The sequence below is a fragment of the Rattus norvegicus genome, chromosome 1 (assembly GCF_021556685.1).
Source record: "Rattus norvegicus strain SHRSP/BbbUtx chromosome 1, alternate assembly SHRSP_T2T, whole genome shotgun sequence".
NCBI classification, from domain to species: Eukaryota; Metazoa; Chordata; class Mammalia; order Rodentia; family Muridae; genus Rattus; species Rattus norvegicus.
This window is the reverse complement of record NC_141534.1, coordinates 6977769-6996881: the sequence shown is the minus strand read 5'-3', so window position 1 is coordinate 6996881 and position 19113 is coordinate 6977769. Positions and strand designations below refer to the sequence as shown.

Genomic DNA, 19113 nt, shown 5'->3' with positions numbered 1-19113 from the left:
TTTTGGGAGGAGCAGCAGTTATACTGAATTGAGTACCAAGGTTAGCCCCTAGCTGTACAACAATCTGTGGTCATGGCCTCTGCAGGTTCCTTCCTCTCAGATAAATTAGCCTTGAGAACCTACACAGCTTACAGAAGGTTGAACAAAAGAAAACGGTTTTCCACATTCTTTGGCAATGCATCAGAGCACTGTTTCATTTGCCACTGTAGAAACAACAGCAGGGGTAGCAATGTTACCCCAAGATAGACAAAGCTGCAGCCATGATAGTCTGGTTAAAAAAAAAAACCCACAATGGCACTGAAAGCAGCTCTGAGCCAAATAAACTGGATTGTGAGCTTCGTCTCCTTCCTACTCACCTTGAGATTGGGCAAGCCAGCCTACACTCAACAAACCTCAATTGAAAAATAGTGGCATTGAGTATAAGGCACACACCTTTCATCCCAGTTCTAGGAGGTCAGGGCAAGAGGATTACCATGAGTTCAAGGGTCAGTTTTCTGTATTACACTAAATAAGTAGTTTCAAATTCTGTCCCAAGGGAAAAAAAGGCAATAAAAAGATGAGAAAAACAGAGGGTGAACTCTACTTCTGCAGTCATACTGGGAGGACAGTAAAATTAGGAGGGTGGCGTCTTAGAGATGTTAACAACTATGAAACAGGATGAAGGAAATTACAGAAAGCCACGACTGCAATTTCAGTTCAGTAAAAAGCTGTGTGTGTGGTGTGTGTGAGTGTGTGTGTATGTGTGTGTGTGTGTGTGTGTACACATGCAGTATGTGTGTGTGACACTCACAGTAATGATAAAAATCCACTTAACCACTCTCTTGTCTTTTGCATGCCAAAGAGTCACAAATCTATAAATGCATCTATGTGAAGCTTGTAGGCAAAGGCCCCCAGCCCACGGCATCAGCAACTATGGGCATTCATTGCACTGTCAGTGGCCTTTGAAGTTTTCTCATATGGCATTCAGTTTCCTTTGAAAAATATTTCACACCTAAGCCCAACCAAGCCACAATAGAAGGTATCTCCAGGTAACACCGTCCCCTATTCAGATGGCAACTTTGTCTCCAGGTCTTCCACTAGCCACACCCCCAAGTTCCTTACTAAGGCAGTTAGAAGGGGTGGTTGGTCACCTACAAAGTGCATATGGAAGAGTGAACCTTCCCGAACTTCTGAAAAAAGTCTTGTTGTGCTTGGGCCAAAGCTTCTTCGTCGATATAGACCGCAGGCCTCTTGGCCATGATGAAGTACTGCACCTTGCGCAGACTCCAGCCGATGACGTAGTGGAGCCAGCCGCATACCGCAGCAGTGGAGCGGCCCACGCCAGCGTTGCAGTGGACATACACCGTGTGTCCGTTCTCCAGAAGCGCGTGCAGGAGACACACAGCCTGTGGCAGCATCTGCACGCGGCCTAGATAGAGAAAGCATAGAACATGTGTGAATAGAGAAACTACCACGTCACTGCTAGTAACGCGCCACTGTGGCAGAACGTGGAGCTCGGAGAAAACAGGGTGTGGCAGCTTGCTTCATTTATTTGGTTTCGAGGCAAAAGTGAAACAAATTTAAAACCTGAGAATACCAAAGTGGAGAGAATATCCCAGAGGCAAGTCAGTTATGAACCAGTGACTACTCCAGGGACATCACCGCTTTTTGAACGGCTTTGCCCTTGTTGCAAACTTCTCTAGAAGCTAACTACCACATGCTTTTGTGAGGCTGTGGGTAGAAGAAAGGACTTTAACATCTTTTTTAGAAAGGTTTGCCAAGATCTGGCGGTGGCTTTAGAGAGTTTCAAAGAAAACTTGATAAGTCCTGTCCCCCTCAATTTCACTTCCTTCTAGGCAAATGGAAAGAAAGTACGTAATTAGTTCCCGCTGGTTAACAACTTGGTCGTACTCACTGATTAGACAAAAGCGACTTGAAACAGAATTTGATACGCTCATTTTCATTCAAGTAGTGGGGTGGCTGGCTTACAGCCGACGCCTGTAACAGCCGATAACCACTCGTGTATGCCACCACCATAGCACAGTAAATACTGACATGGATGGGAGTCCTTCCTGTGTTGTTGGGAAGTTGTGCTGCTATTTTGGTGATTACATTATCCAAACGTCTCCTCATCCTGAGAAGTAAGTTTGCACCTGTTGAGCCCCAATGGCTCCTGGCATCCTGCCGGGCAGAAGAGTGCCCAACAACCAGCCTTTGAGCTTGAGCCCGGAGATGACTACTCTTTCTGCTCACAGGATCTCTCTACAGAGATGTTTAGCAAGATTTTTATCTGTCTAGTGTCTGGGTGGACAACATCATGATCAATTACTTTGGAAGGAAATGAAAGAGGGTCACTATTTAGAATTATCGAATTTTAACTATTCAGTTTCAACTTAGCATTGTCTAGTTTCTCTGTACCTCACAGAGAAGAACATAACCCCAGAAGGATCTCCTGGGACTACAGAGACCAGACCCATGTAGTCTTCACACTGTGGTTCCCATTGAATGACTGAAGAGATGAGAAGCTCCTCTCTCATTTGCAGATCTTTATGGAAACCTAGATTCTCCTACAGGAGCACTCATTCCTTAGCTTCCTTTTAGGAAGTACTAGTGCACTGAAAGGGCCAATACAGCACCTCACCAGGACCCAGCACCTCACCAGGACCCAGCACCTCACCAGGACCCAGTACCTCACCAGGACCCAGTACCTCACCAGGACCCAGTACCTCACCAGGACCCAGCACCTCACCAGGACCCAGCACCTCACCAGGACCCAGCACCTCACCAGGACCCAGCACCTCACCAGGACCCAGCACCTCACCAGGACCCAGCACCTCACCAGGACCCAGCACCTCACCAGGACCCAGCACCTCACCAGGACCCAGCACCTCACCAGGACCCAGCACCTCACCAGGACCCAGCACCTCACCAGGACCCAGCACCTCACCAGGACCCAGCACCTCACCAGGACCCAGCACCTCACCAGGACCCAGCACCTCACCAGGACCCAGCACCTCACCAGGACCCAGTACCTCACCAGGACCCAGCACCTCACCAGGACCCAGTACCTCACCAGGACCCAGCACCTCACCAGGACCCAGTACCTCACCAGGACCCAGCACCTCATCAGGAGCCAGCACCTCACCAGGACCCAGCACCTCACCAGGACCCAGCACCTCACCAGGACCCAGCACCTCACCAGGACCCAGCACCTCACCAGGACCCAGCACCTCACCAGGACCCAGCACCTCACCAGGACCCAGTATCTCATCAGGAGCCAGCACCTCACCAGGACCCAGCACCTCATCACGAGCCAGCACCTCACCAGGAGTCAGTACCTCACCAGGAGCCAGGAGCCAGCACCTCACCAGGACCCAGTACCTCACCAGGACCCAGCACCTCACCAGGACCCAGCACCTCACCAGGACCCAGCACCTCACCAGGACCCAGCACCTCACCAGGAACCAGCACCTCACCACGAGCCAGCACCTCACCAGGACCCAGTACCTCACCAGGAGCCAGCACCTCACCAGGAGCCAGTAATCTTGAAAGGTAGAGCTTTCACAGATGCTTACCATGGCTCCAAGGCTCCCTCAGTCACCTACCTCACACTTCAGGTTTATCATGCTCTGAGACAGAAGCAACCTGCAGCAAAGTCATGATGTTATTCTAGTCTTCCTGCCTGAATTCTGTCAGCCCCTCTAAGGAAGCAGTGTAAAGTTACAGGCACCACCCAGCAGTTTTTAAATGTTTTCTCTCAGTTTCTCTGTGTGTCTGTCTGTCTGTCTCTATGTGTGTATGTGAGTCTCTATATGTGTCTCTCTGTCTCTGTTTCTCTTACACACACACACACACACACACACACACACACACACACTCCCCATCCCTAAAAGCATCTGAAATAGTTATATTCCAGCTCCCAGATGCCCAGCAGTGGCCCAAATGTTAATTTCACATAATCTGTATTCATGATTTCAGCTAAGTAGCCTGCCACACATTTACACAGGGGGCCCTCTGGGTGGCACTCCATATCCAGAGCATCCCATCAGCCAGTGGGTTCCTCGTGGCAATCTCAGTGTGCGACATCCACAATTTATCTCAAGATCAGAGGTGGCGAACATCCAGGGTATGTTGGAGTGACTAGACTAAGGTAAGATCTGCTCCATCACAGTGAAATCTGTGAGCAGTTTCTGGTAGAAAGAGAAGCCCCCTGATGATTTTGGAATCATGGCTTCTTCCCGTTCTAGTCCCCAGGACAAGTTCCCTGCAATAGTTACCACATCAGGAATCAAACAGGAATATCTTAAATATACTTTTTCAATCTAATCCCCAATCCGTAAGGAGACCAGAGTGGCTGTCTACAGTGGGAGCTGCAGGGCTCAATCTCAGCTGACCATTCTGCTATACTGTGTCTTCCACAGAATCAGTCAAGATGCTCTCTGTAGACAGACATTCCTCAAGAACATAACTGCGCCAGCAGTTCAGATGATGTGATAACCTACCCTTTCCTTCCATCTGCAGAAAGGTTGTTCAAGAAACAAGGCCACTGTCCAGCCCACTGTGGAAATCAGTGTGTTGGTTCCTCAGGAATCTGGGAACAAATCTATCTCAGGATCCAGCCACACACACCCCAAAGGACTCTACATCCTACTGCAGAGACACCTGCTCAATCTTGTTCACTGCTGCTCTATTCATGATAGCTAGACATTGGAAGCAGCCAAGATTGTCAGCCAACAAATAAATGCATAAAGAAAATGAAATACACACAGCGAAACAGTATTCCGCTGTTAAAAAGAAGGAAATCATGAAATTCCCAGGTAGGTGGATGGAAAATCATCCCGAGTGAAGTAATCCAGACCCAGAAAGAAAAATATGGTATGTATTCTCTTATATGTGGGTGTTAGCTCTTTGATAAGCAGGCTACAAGGCTTCAACCTGTGTAACCAAGAGGACAGATGTAGAGGAAGGGACCAGATGGGGAATCAAGGATCTTCCTTGGAAGGGGAGCTAGAATAGATAGTTGTGGATAGATGGAGTGGGGACTAGAACCACAGGATCAAATGGGTAGAAAGACTGTAGGAGGCCATGGAGATGGGAGATAGCAAGGCAGCAAGCCTGTCTAGACGCACAGGACTGACAGACATATGAAGTCACAGAGACTGTGGCAGCATGCACAAGTAGACAGGCCTGCACCCATCTAACCCAGATGGGGTTCCAGTGTTGAGAGAAGTGGTCACCAGCCCCCATCCCTATCCCAGAAGCTATCTCCAACTGATAACTGCTCCCAAAGGGAAACTTTTCTCTGATGGAGTCTCACTGGGTACACAAACCGCACGTAAGGACAGCCCCACGCTCAGCTAACTGATGACATTGCTGGAAGTTTTGTTTGTTTGTTTGTTTTTTACCCTACAGAACCTTTGCTTACATATGACAGTTACCAGTTTTGTCTTCTTCCATGCATTCTCTCTGTGTGCAAGTATGTGTGCCCCTGTGTCTGCATGTCTGCATGTGTTTCTTGTGCCTTTCCTCCCTATTTGTTTTGTCCTGTTCTTGTTTGTGTTTACTGTGTTCTTTTATTTATTTAGATTCCTGTCCCTTTTCTAATGAGAAAGAAAGATTGTGAGTTTGGGTAGGTGGAAGGAGGGGGGCCTAGGAAGGAGGAGAGGAGGCTCATAATTGAATATATTGTACAAAAAAATCTACTTTCAATAAATGATGAAGAAAGTCCACAGCTTAGGAGTTAGAGAACGAGTCTTGCTTCTTTGGGGGAATCCTATAGCAGGTGCTATCTCTTATCCTCAACTTTTGCATGAAGGAAGTGGAGATCTGTCCTGATTATTTAAACCGTTACTCCATTGCTGCCCAATAGTCTGGCTCCAAAGCCAGAGTCTTTGCTCCTGTGCTGTGTTCCTGCCTCATCCACCCGGTTGCTGGTACCTTCTGCGTCATCTCAGTCTCTGTTCTCACAAGTCCCTCCATGTGGCTGTGACCCGGTGTCTTCCTGGCTCTAAGACGTCACCAAGGAATGAAAACAGGATCCCCAGTGTACAAGAGAGCCCATGCCAGTCAGAGCACCAAAAGGTAAGTATAATCTATTCATGTATGAGTGTGAGTATGCGTGTACGTGTGTGTGTGTGTGTGTGTGTGTGCATGCGTGTTTGTGTGTGTGTGTGACACAGATTTGATAAGTTTCCAGCCTTAAACAGTACAGTGGGGAAAAAAAAGAAAACCTAATTATTTTGTAAAGGTTTATTTCATTGTTACCGTGTGTATGATTGTTTGCCTCCATTTACACACCTGTGTCCTGTGCAGATTCTGTGCTTGTGAGAGCCAGAAGCGGGTGTCAAATCCCCTGAAACTGGAGTGACAGACGGTTGTGAGCTACCATGTGCGAGCTGGGAATCCCAAGTCCTCTGCGGGAGCAGCAAGCACTCTTAACCACTGAGCCATCTCCCCAGTTCCCAGATTCTTTTCTTATGGAAAATATTCCAGGTTTTAAATGTTGCTAACTAAATTGGGAAAAAAATTGCAAACCTTATGTAGGTCAAACAAAGTACTCCACCATCTGTGTTTCTCTCCTTGGAATTTAAAACAAGCATTGGGTGTAAATAGACACTCAACAATCATTACATCCTCTATAAAAAGGAACGGGGAACAACGGTCAGGCAATCCTACTTGTTTGATCTGACACATGGTGACTTCTCTGTTCTACCTCCTGCTCCATACCTGCTGAGAGGCTAATCTAAGTCTGGAATGACTAAAAGCTCCCTGAAAGGGAGGCAGGTATTGAACAGGCCAAGGTGATAAGAAATGGAAGAACATTTTGTCATCCGACTCTAGTACCTGAGGTAAGGGAGGTCGAAAGCCTCTCAAAGGTCTAAAGTTGACCAAGGTAGAAATCTACAGCTACATCTTTCCTTTCTTACCCTGGGAGTGACATACAACTGTACATTATTATTTTACCTAGAACGTCTTGTTTTCCACCTTTAGGATATAGTATAAATGAGGGTATATCTTATCTGTAACGTCTTTTGGTACATAAAGAACTTCCACCCCGATTGCAGACTGGTACAACCATTCTGGAAATCAGTCTGGAGGTTCCTCAGAAAATTGGACATTGAACTGCCTGAGGATCCAGCTATACCTCTCTTGGGCATATACCCAAAAGATGCCCCAAAATATAAAAAAGACACATGCTCCACTATGTTCATCGCAGCCTTATTTATAATAGCCAGCAGCTGGAAAGAACCCAGATGCCCTTCAACAGAGGAATGGATACAGAAAATGTGGTACATCTACACAATGGAATATTACTCAGCTATCAAAAACAATGACTTTATGAAATTCATAGGCAAATGGATGGAACTGGAAAATATCATCCTGAATGAGGTAACCCAATCACAGAAAAACACACATGGTATGCACTCATTGATAAGTGGCTATTAGCCCAAATGCTTGAATTACCCTAGATGCCTAGAACAAATGAAACTCAAGATGGATGATCAAAATGTGAATGCTTCACTCCTTCTTTAAAAGGGGAACAAGAATACCCTTGGCAGGGAAGAGAGAGGCAAAGATTAAAACAGAGACAGAAGGAACACCCATTCAGAGCCTGCCCCGCATGTGGCCCATCCATATACAGCCACCCAATTAGACAAGATGGATGAAGCAAAGAAGTGCAGGCCGACAGGAGCCGGATGAAGATCGCTCCTGAGAAACACAGCCAGAATACAGCAAATACAGAGGCGAATGCCAGCAGCAAACCACTGAACTGAGAATAGGACCCCCCGTTGAAGGAATCAGAGAAAGAACTGGAAGAGCTCCAAGGGGCTCGAGACCCCTTATGAACAACAATGCCAAGCAACCAGAGCTTCCAGGGACTAAGCCACTACCTAAAGACTATACATGGACTGACCCTGGACTCTGACCTCATAGGTAGTAATGAATATCCTAGTAAGAGCACCAGTGGAAGGGGAAGCCCTGGGTCCTGCTAAGACTGAACCCCCAGTGAACTAGATTGTTGGGGGGAGGGCGGCAATGGGGGGAGGATGGGGAGGGGAACACCCATGTAGAAGGGGAGGAGGAGGGGTTAGGGGGATGTTTGCCCGGAAACCCGGGAAAGGGAATAACACTCGAAATGTAAATAAGAAATACTCAAGTTAAAAAAAAAAAAAAAAGAACTCCCACCCCTAATTGAGGGGCTATGAGCACTTGACAGCTTCTCAGCAAAGAGAGCCATTTTTCCTTGCAAAAGTGTCTCCTCTAGGTTGACCATGCACCATATAGGCAGCACATGATTTATTTACAAAACAAAGAAAAAGAGGGTGCAAAATGGAAAGTGTATAAGAAGGTAAGGGTGCAGGATGGATCTAGAAGGAATTACAGGGAGGCCTGCAGGTGGGGGTGTCCAAATACATTTTATGAAATTCTCAGAATTAATAAAATCCTTCTAAACTTTTGACTACTCCTACAGTCTGTTATAGTAATCTCTATATAATAGAGATCCCATCCCTTGATGGCCAGTAGAGGAATAGACCTGCCTATACCACAAGCTAGCTAGCCCCCAAGGACAGCCAGGCTCCTGCCAGGTATTTAGGCTCCAAGGTCAGTGTTGCAGCAGAAAGGCAGAGGTAAATTGAGTCTGCTGAACGAGAAAATGACTGAAGCCGGGATAACAAAGCAACGCCCAGGATCTTAGAACTCCCTGGGAAGGAAAGGGTTAAGCTGTTACAGGAACAGAGCAGAGATCAATACTCAATGGAACTTCCCCTGAGATAGGAGTTTAAATGAGCAAATACAGTTTATTTCTTTGATTTGGAGTTTTGGTGGTTTTTTTTTTCCCCCATTCCCCAGGTGAAAGAGACAAACCTTAAAAAAAAAAAAGAAGAAGAAGAAGAAGAAGAAGTAGAACTGAAAGGGAAGAAGATGTCTAAGCCAGCCGTCCTTATATGACAAAATGTACAACAGGAAGGATCAATAGGACAATTGACTGCAGCCAGTCTATGACAATCGAGTCTAACAGACTCTCCTTCCAGACTTCGCCCGACAGCATTATGCAGCAGCTCGGAATGCTTCCAGACAGATCCTGCTCCTCCCCTTGGAGTTCTAAAAATACCCAGGTAGAGTAATCTATACGTGCCCTGGTCTGTAATTGTACGCTACATAGATTAATCTGTTGGGAGAAAGTCACCCTGCCACTCTGGAATGGTTAACTCTTTGATAACCTGTCAAGGTCCATCCGAACCAAAGAAATCCTTTCTTCAGTGTCAGAGTTTGGGCTACTGCAGTTGTGAGCTCCTTGGCTCTCACCCTGTTGCTATGTTAGCTCTGCACGGAGCTACCATGGACACCCTGACCTGGTGACCCAGTGAGCCCCCACAGCCATGCTTTGAATACAATTACAATGGCTCCTAGCAGATAGATGACACCAAGCTACTGTGCAAATTGCCTTTTAACCTCAGACCCTTCAGTTAGCAGAGCATGGGATGGGGTGAGAGAGTAGCAGTGAGAATGAACGGCTCCATTGCTCCCTGCCGGTTTCCCTCCTGTTTACCCAAGTGGGCAACAAAGTTGCGAAATTAGAACCACAGAAGCCAAGTAAAAATCTCTGTGCTACACTCGAAAGCTCTAACAATTCTTTGTCTTAAAACCAGAGGAACAGTCTTCGGAGAGTTAATCTGTCCTTCTGTTTATGCAAACTGGTTTGTTTGGGGTTTGGCTCAAGAAAAGGCAGGGCTCTGAAATTCCACCTGAGGTTTCTGAAGGGTCAAGATGGCCAGTGAGGTGGGTTTCCTATGGCCCTCAGGGGCTCTGCTTTACAGACCTCTGGTTGCTGGGAGACAAACTATGTTGACTTCACTTGACTGCAACTCATCAAGAACTGAAATCATGTGTGCCTGGGAACACTGCTTGAAGCGCACAAAGAAACGGGTAGTTGCTACTTCGCAGCCCGGCTTTGGGAGCAGCAGTTCTGTGAGTCAGAATGACATACTTGAAATCTGGGACATGACTCTTTCCAGTCTTAGGTCCTGGTCCCATTACATAACCGTTTTTGTACCTATCTCTTCCTCTGCAAAATCCTCTTCCTCTGACTACAATGTCTGCCTAGAATCTTCTTGAAGCTGATGAATTAATCCATTTTGTTCCTGAGAGGTGTTGGGAGACATAGCATGCATTACACAGAGAGAGCTGAGTGGGGGAGAAATGTTTTCTAGCTTCCTGGCCAGGCTTCACTGCCAATTTTACCCAGAAGAACAAATCGCCAAACTCCCCAACCCCATGCACCCTCTACAGCTCTCTGCTGCCCCCTGCTGACACGTTATTAATACTGTCATCAGGAGGTCATTCTCTTACCAGAAAAGTTAGCCCTAATTTTCAGCAACTGTCAATCGTATCTGTAAATGGCTCTTCTACAAGTCCAAGCTTCTGTGCCCTTTTCTGTGCTCCTCCTTGCCCCCACATTGCCCTCTCTCTGCCCACATCTCCCCGTCCAAGCCAGGCCTACTTCAAATGCCATGAAAATTGTGTAGCCTGTCTATCTGCCCGTCTAGAGAAGCCATAATCTCCAGGGCACATGGCATCGTTCACTGTCCATTCTCCTCTGTGCTGTAATTGATTCTGAACTTGTCTTGCTGCCGCGTACTTACGTTGTCACAACTATGACTTATTTGCCTGCTTCCCCAGCGGTACCCGACCATGATAACCCATTCATAATGGCTGTTCTCGCATGCTTCCCAGTCCACGACGACTCACTACCGTGCTCCTCCCCACACCCTCGGTGCCTCACCTCCCAGTTATCACCCATTTTCCTGCACCCTCCTCACTGGATTGCCAGACCCAGCTCCAGTCTGTTCATGTAGCAAAAGAAATACTTCCGGTAAACAAACAAAGACAAAAAGAATCTACACATCCCCTGGCTTCTCCTTTCCCCTTCTCCTGTGACATCGTTCCTGTGACATCATTCCTGTGACATCATTCCTGTGACATCATTCCTGTGACATCGTTCCTATGACATCGCTGCAGTAGCTCAAGTCATAAGGGTGCTTTCATATTCTCAGTTCTTTAGCCACATTGATCTTTCAGTTCACAACGCGACACATCCTCTCGGGGCATAAGACTCTTCTAAATTGCTTTCTCCCATCCTCTCCCATCTTGCCCTCTCCCCAGTCACTGCTCAGACGGTACCTCAGACATCACTACCTCAAAAGGCTCTCTAGATTATCTACACAAGCTCTCCAAACTATCTGTGTGTCTTTAAAACCAACCCGTTGTGCTTTTAAACCCCTACTTTAGTTCATTCATTAACACTTGCCACCCTTTAGAGACTATATGCTCTGTGTTCCCAGTCATCAGTGTAACGCCACCACACAGTAGATTACACACACACACACACACACACACACACACACACGTGTGTGTGTGTGTGTGTGTGTATATAAAGCCACATTAAACAGAATCCTGTCAAAGTGTTTAAACATATATTAAACCTAAATCCTTATGTTGATTCCATTTTTATAACTCACAGTTAAGGCATTCAGTTATAGATGACAGAAAGACAAACAGGAGCCCCTGAAGCAAGTTCCTCAGGAACCCAGAGTGCTCCTTCCGGCCCTTACCCTCAGTGCTCATGTCTGGAGTAGGCATCCAGATATAGGCCAAGCCTTCTTCCTTATACAGCTTCATCATGGTGTCTGGAGTCATGGGTTCCGGGTAGCGGTTGCAGCCTGAAGAATTCTGGATGATATCCCATTCAGTCTGGAAATTCATGACAGCCGTAATTCCCAGTTCATGCTTCAGTTTGATGGTCACATGCTCCAGTTGTCGAGGGCAGCTACCCAACCAGATATTTGGTAGAATTCTAGAAAGATCATACAGGATCAACCATTACTAAGGTTCTAACTTGAGTTTTCAGTATCTGCATGTAACATATACTATTTAAGTACAATTACTCTTTCAATCTGATAAGGAAAGGCTGGATTTTTAAGGATATAAGAAATAATACTAATTTTTTTAAAACTACTTTTATTACTGTTTTAGGAAAACTTATTATAAGATCAACAAGCACACCAGGAACTTGACATTAAAAACTAAGTCCAGCAACATATGAAAATAAACTCACCAAGTTGGATATACTCTATGACTGTTACACAAATGCTATCAATTCATTTTAAACACATTAAACGTAAAACCACCTAAAGCCATCTCAAATCCAAAATTCAAAAAAACATATTTCAATACAGCCATCACCACTCCTTATTACTACAAAAAATTCTTCCAACAGTGTGAGACCTGTGAAGGACACTAAACTTAAGAAACAGAAAACTTGGGTTAAATAAATTCAAAACCAAGATTAAGTCCATTATCCTCCAAATATTTTCTATATGTTCATAAAAGGTGTCATAAAGGGCTCTCCCTTTAAGTTCATTGGTTTTCTTTAAAACTATCAGTAAAAGATAGATAGATAGATGGATAGATAGATAGATAGATAGATGGATGGATGGATGGATGGATGGATGGACGGACGGACGGACAGACAGACAGACAGACAGATAGGAAGGAAAGAGACAAAAGAGAGCGAATATTACCATCGAGTTTCAGATATCCAACTATTTCCCAGGTGACCTTGTTTATTCAAATTCTAAATCTTGAGAAACATTTCCCTAGAGACTCAACTACATGAGTTATGCCATGTATTTAAATCATTCAGCTTAAGATATGTAGTTGAGAGAAACACAAATGGAGTTCTCTTTGTACTTGCAACATACAAAAAGAAGCATAATGGAAAGAAAATAATTCTTGTGTAAAAATAATGCTTCTGGTTTCCGCCTGCACCAACGACTGACACAGACCCACAGCTCTCTGTACCCAGATCCCCGGGAAGAGCGCTGAGCTCTTAGAAGTGCAGACAATCCTGAGAGCTCAGGGGAGACCACCACTTCTGCTCACATTCCTGAACCAAAACGAACCCGCCTGGAGCCTTCTGGACACAGGAACCTAGGAGCAGTCACAGAAAGGATCCTTCCAGTCTCCGCCTGCACCCAGAGCTGAAAGCTAGTCACTAGGAGTGCTGACACACCTGAGAGAGCAGAGGTAAGACAACCACTTCTACTCCTAGGGACCTGCCTGGAGTCCTCAGGACACAGGAACCAGGAGCAAGGGTCCTTCAGGTTTTCACCTGTGACAGCAGCCAACCTGGTCCCACAGCTTTCTGTACCCAGATCCCCTGGAGAGAGAACAGGACACCCAGAAGTGCTAACAATCCTGAGAGCACAGGGGAGACCACCACTTCTGATCACATTCCTGGCCCAAGAGGAACCCTCGTGGAGTGCTCTGGACACAGGAACCAAGGAGCAGACTGGCACTCGATCCTTCCAGTTTCCACCTGCATACTGAGCTAACCCTGTCTGTCCCACAGCTCTTGGTCCCCAGATCCCTCTGGGAGAAAGCTGGTCTCCAGGAGTGCTGACACACAGGATTACAGGAGGGTCAAGCCACTGTAACAGACAGCAAGACAAGCTAACACCAGAGACAACCAGATGGTGAGAGGCAAGCAGAGGAAACTAAGCAACAGAAACCAAGACTACTTTGGCATCATCAGAGCCCAGTTCTACCACCAAAGCAAATACTGGATATTCAAACACACCACCAAAGCAAGATTTGTATTTAAATCACATCTCATGATGATGATACAGGACTTTAAGAAGAACATAAATTCTTGAGGAAATACAGGACAACACAGGTAAACAAGGAGAATCCCTTAAAAAGGAAACACAAAAATTCCTTAAAGAATTACAAGAAAATGCAAACAAACATGTGAAGGAATCGAACACAACCATCCAGGATTTAAAAATGGAAATAGAAACAATAAAGAAAGCACAAAGGGAGACAACCCTGGAGATAGAAAACCTAGGGAAGAGACAAGGAATTGTAGATACAAGCATCACCAACATAACACAAGAGATAGAAGAGAGACTCTTAGGGGGCAGAAGATACCATAGAAAACATCAACACAAAAATCAAAGATAATGTAAAACACAAAAAGCTCCTAACCCAAAACATCCAGGAAATCCGGGACACAATGAGAAGAGCAAACCTAAGGATAATAGGTAGAGAAGAGAATGAAGACTTCCAACTTAAAGGGCCAGTAATGTCTTCAACAAAATTATAGAAGAAAACTTCCCTAATCTAAGGAAGAGGTGCCCATAAACATACAAGAAGCCTACAGAACTCCAAATAGATTGGACCAGAAAAGAAATTCCTCCCATTACATAATAGTCAAAACACCAAATGCACAAAACAAGGAAAGAATACTAAAAGCAGTAAGGGGGAAAAAGTCAAGTAACATATAAAGGCAGACCTATCAGAATCACACCAGACTTCTCACCAGAGACTGTTCTTCTGACAATAGTATTGTAACTCAAATCATATTTTAAACACAGACACATATGTGGCTGCAGAGACTGCCCAGTGGTTAAAAGCACCTATTGCTCTTGCAGAGGACCCAGGTTTAGTTCCCAGCAACCACATGGGAGCTAACAAATGTCTGTAACTCCAGTTCCAGTGTATCTGGTGCCATTTTTGAGCCCCTGTGGGTACTGCAAACACGGTGCACAGACATACATGCAAGTAAAACAAATATATTTTTATTGCGCATGTATATAAATAAAAGAGGGATCTAGAGCAAAATAGAAGTTCCATATTAGATATCTGAAAAAGCACTCTAATGTTTTTTAAACTATAACAGAATTAGTGTTACATATAGCCAGAAAGGCCAAGTTTAAATGCCAGTACTGGTATTTGGTAACAACGTTATGACTTTAGGGCAAGGCATTTACCATGTCTAAGACTCTGAAGTTTTCCTCTTTGCAATGGGTCTAAAGGAACTGAATTACATAAATTTTCCATGAACTAACTACAATTAAGTACTACTCATTTGAATAAGGTACTCACTGACATACTGAAACTAAGTATAGTTTATATGACGCTATAATCATATTTCATATTGAGCATCATACTGACATACCGTGTGAGTGCATCATACTAGCTAAAATCCAACTTTAGTTTTCTCTATTTTCTTCACTCGAATGCCACAAGATATAGAACAAGCTGCCTACTTTTTAGCATGAAGTCTATGTTGGTTTTCTTTCTTTTGTTTTCGTTTGTTTGTCTTCTGTTTTTTATTTTATTTTTGCTTCTTCGTTTTGGCAATTCTTGTTGTTGCTGAGGTGAACCTGAAAACATCTTCAAATGTAGGTATTTTTCATCCTCAGTAGAAATGTCTCAAAAGACATAACTACACCTTTCTAAGGCTAAACCCCTGTTTACCAGACAAGAAAGGTTATTTTTCCCCCCAGGTTCTTATCTAAAAGGCTTACAACATGTCCTTATGGAAATTCTTATTAAAATATTACAGGGTGAAATGAAGGTATAAAAGCAAAAAGAACCAAGAGAAGCATAGAGGTGCTGGGAGATGGGCATGGGATCTCTGGATGAGAGTCTTCTGGGTACACGACACATGCAGAATGCCGAGACCTGCGCCAGGGAGGAAGAGGTCCCTGAGGGCTTAATGCTCACACAAGTGCAGACATTTGACAGCCGATTGTCTGCCGTCTCTTCCCTCTGATGGGGAATGAGGACAGGACTGGCCCCACCTAGACACACAGCCATCCTTCTGTTCCTCCTGTAACACTCCTCCTCCAGGATCCCGCAGAATGCCTTTGCAGTGGGTTTTTTGGGACCTCCACGTATACTCTGCAGCTGGACTGAACACACTCGGCTACACCACGCTGTGAGAACGGGAAGCAAGAACCTCGTTTATGTAATTAAGTAGCATAACCTATTGAATAGAATCACTTGTTTTGCTGGGAAAAAATTTTAAGTGGACGGGCAAAATGTCAAAATGTGTATTGATGACAGAAAAATTGAATTTCAAATGTTGCTCAGAGTGCTCTTAAATTCTGTTCATTTTGAATAAGGGGCATTTAATACATGCAGTACATGCAAAAATAAAGTGGCTGGCTGGTTTTTCACAAAGGATTTTATTAAAAGGTGAAAAAACACTTCACTTTGATATGCAAAAAGTAAACTGGGTTGAGCATTAGGGGGGTGCAGGTGAGCACAGACTCCCTACCAGAGTCTATAGAATCCCAATGTTGCTAAAAGGAGCATCGGGGGGTTATTCTGTTTTCTCTTTCTTCTCCGCTCCTAAAATAAATTTTAAACAATGGAGAAGTCAAAGCAAAAATTAAGGCCAGGGTCAACATTAAATAGGTAGGTAGTCATGTATCCGACATTATATGTCTAATGAAAACAAGTCTTTACACATCTGCATCACAAATAAACCCCAGACTCTATATTAGGTATTTCCAACATTTTCATATCCTACATGACTCTTCGTCTGGTATATGATAATCCAAGTTCTACAGTTAAGAAAGGAGAATTAAATAATGTCTGATTATTCTTATTTTATTTATTTTTTAAAGAATTATTTATTAGGGGCTGGGGATTTAGCTCAGTGGTAGAGCGCTTACCTAGGAAGCGCAAGGCCCTGGGTTCGGTCCCCAGCTCCGAAAAAAAAAAAAAAAAAGAACCAAAAAAAAAAAAAAGAATTATTTATTTATGTATATGCATACACTGTAACTGTCTTCAGACACACCAGAAGAGGGCACCAGATTCCATTGCAGATGGTTGTGAGCCACCATGTGGTTGCTGGGAATTGAACTCAGGACCTCTGGAAGAGCAGTCAGTGCTCTTAACTGCTGAGCCATCTCTCCAGCCCTGTCTGATTATTTTAAACAAGAGGCTGTGAACCCAGGATACAGATAATTGAAGGTAGACTTTGCAGAGACCACTGTACTAAAAAATGGAGAATGAGTTAAAAGTAGAATCAAACCGAGGGTCACATGGGGTGCAGAGGTAAAGCCTGGGGTTTGCTAGAAACACACAAATCAGTGGGTTCTGCTAAACAGACAGCCGAAGTGCCTGTCCCTTAGAGCCATCCTGTTCCTGCTCATTCTCACAGCAGGTGACATAGCCCTACTTACCGGACACCCTGGAAGTAATGAGGTGCACACTGTACTTCCTAAACTGTAAATCAGCTCTTGCTTCACTCAGAAGGGTAATTGGACACTATTAAAAAATCATTTTTCTTCATTTCCACTTGTGTCTAGTCTTCTTTCTGTGTCAATGGTAATTTAAATGGTTTTTAATATGAATGCTTTTAAGGTAAAAGATAATTATTGAAATGTGAGATTTACATAGTAAAAATCTCCTCTAGATAAATTTAAGCCTGTAAGGAACAAGTGTGTGGCTTACCGTTGTATCATACACTGTACTATAAGCCCCCCAGACATATTTATGAATAATTTACCTTAGATTCTGAGTTATGATAGAGACTCTTGGCTGCAATGTTATAGATTATTTAGAAAGGTCAGATGGTAGCCACTGTGCCAAATGAATATTAACACTCCGTCAACCCAGAATGAAGTTCCCAAGCCAGGCTTCACCCTCATATTCCAGAAAATACCTTTATACAAGCGTCCATTCACCAGGATTCTAATGGGCTGCCTGCCTTTTCTGTGTTCTTAGAAACTACCCATTTATCTATGGAACTGCATTTCAGACCCACCCTCGGCACGTCTCAGTAAGTGGTGGAAGAAGTTTATTACATACATTAGTTCCTTTTAAAGGGAGTAAATATTTTCAGACTAAAAAATAAAAATCCAGGGACACTCAACTCTGTAAATGAAGATACTTCTAAATTTAAATCCACGCCCTTCTCCAAAAGACTTAGAGTCAGAATGAGAAACTGGAAACCATTAAGGACATAGTTAAGAATAGGAAGTGTGTCCGTGTTTTAATGCACCCTGTTCTCAGAAATATCTAAAATAAGCCTGCTTGTGAGACATGAGAAATATTTAATAAAGTTATATGCATTAAGAATAGAATACTGGGAACTGGAGAGATGGCTCAGTGGTTTGGAGCAACTTTTGCTCTTGCAAAGAACCTAGTCTCAATTCCCAGCATCTACGTGATGGTTCACAACCATGCATAACTCCAGTCCCAAGGGTTCCCACATCCTCCTCTGGCCTCCATGGACGCAAGGCAAACACATGATGCACATACATATTTGTATGCAAAACACTCAGACATATAAAATAAATAAATCTGAAAATATTTTTGTGAGAACAGAACTTTGCATTGAGTCAGGAGAGATAGCTCATGGGTAAGAGATTGTTCCTCTTCCAGAGCCTGTAACTCCAGCTGCAGGGGATTAGATGTCCTCTTCTGACATCTCTGAGCATTGCATTCATATGCATAACACACACACACACACACACACACACACACACACACACACACACCCCACTTTCGAAGAATGTTTTTAAAGAATAGAATATTGTAAAGACATACCAACTTTGAATAATACTGTTTCTTTTGTGATTCAACCAACTTCAATTTAAATAAAACCCCTCCTAATAATACAGCTTAATCGAAGGCCATAGAAAATGGGTGGCTAAAACTCTGGAACCTTGCTTTCTTATTGCGAATCAAAATCAGCTTGATTCATTGGACTGAATGTGGCTTTGTGATTCCAGGCAGTCACATCCCAACACTGCCGTTGGCTTCCCCTGACAGGTCGGCACCTGGGGTACAAGAGCTACTGAGGCATAAGAATCAGAGCTGCTTGCTCTGCATCAGCTGTCAATCACAGCAGACCTTGCTGGCAATGATGAGGACAGGGGGCAGAATGAGCATCCAAGCAAATCTGCCTGCAGGTGTGGACAGGAGTCGCTGGCATGGATGCAGCAGGTCCATTTTGTGGACACTGTAGTGGAGGTGTCATCTACTAATGGCCCTTGGAAACAGCAGAATAGAATCTCCTAAAGGGGGAAATTAGCATTATCATCTGACCACAGATAATACAAAGATTAGGAAACTATAGAAATGATAGAATGATTGTATGAACATGGGCTTGGGCCTTCTTGCTAAGCATGCCAGAGAAGTGTATTCCGAGGACAGAAAATAGATCTTGCTGAGTCTCTGTTGAAAACCCAAAACCCAGCTGAAGTGTGTGTGTATGTCTGTGCATGTCTCTGTGCATGTGTATGCATTTATGTGTCTGTGTGTCTGTGT

The 19113-nt window shown here is 44.3% G+C and overlaps 1 protein-coding gene across 1 annotated transcript in view; it reads right to left on the bottom strand.

Moving 5' to 3' along the window:
- Positions 1–983: 983 nt before the first annotated feature.
- The window catches only part of Epm2a (EPM2A glucan phosphatase, laforin), a 115680-nt gene continuing 97550 nt past the window's right edge, over positions 984–19113 (bottom strand). The window contains 2 exon segments of the mRNA NM_001276762.1: positions 984–1408; positions 11595–11836. Coding sequence (NP_001263691.1) covers positions 1131–1408; positions 11595–11836 — 520 coding nt within the window. The 3' untranslated portion in view covers positions 984–1130.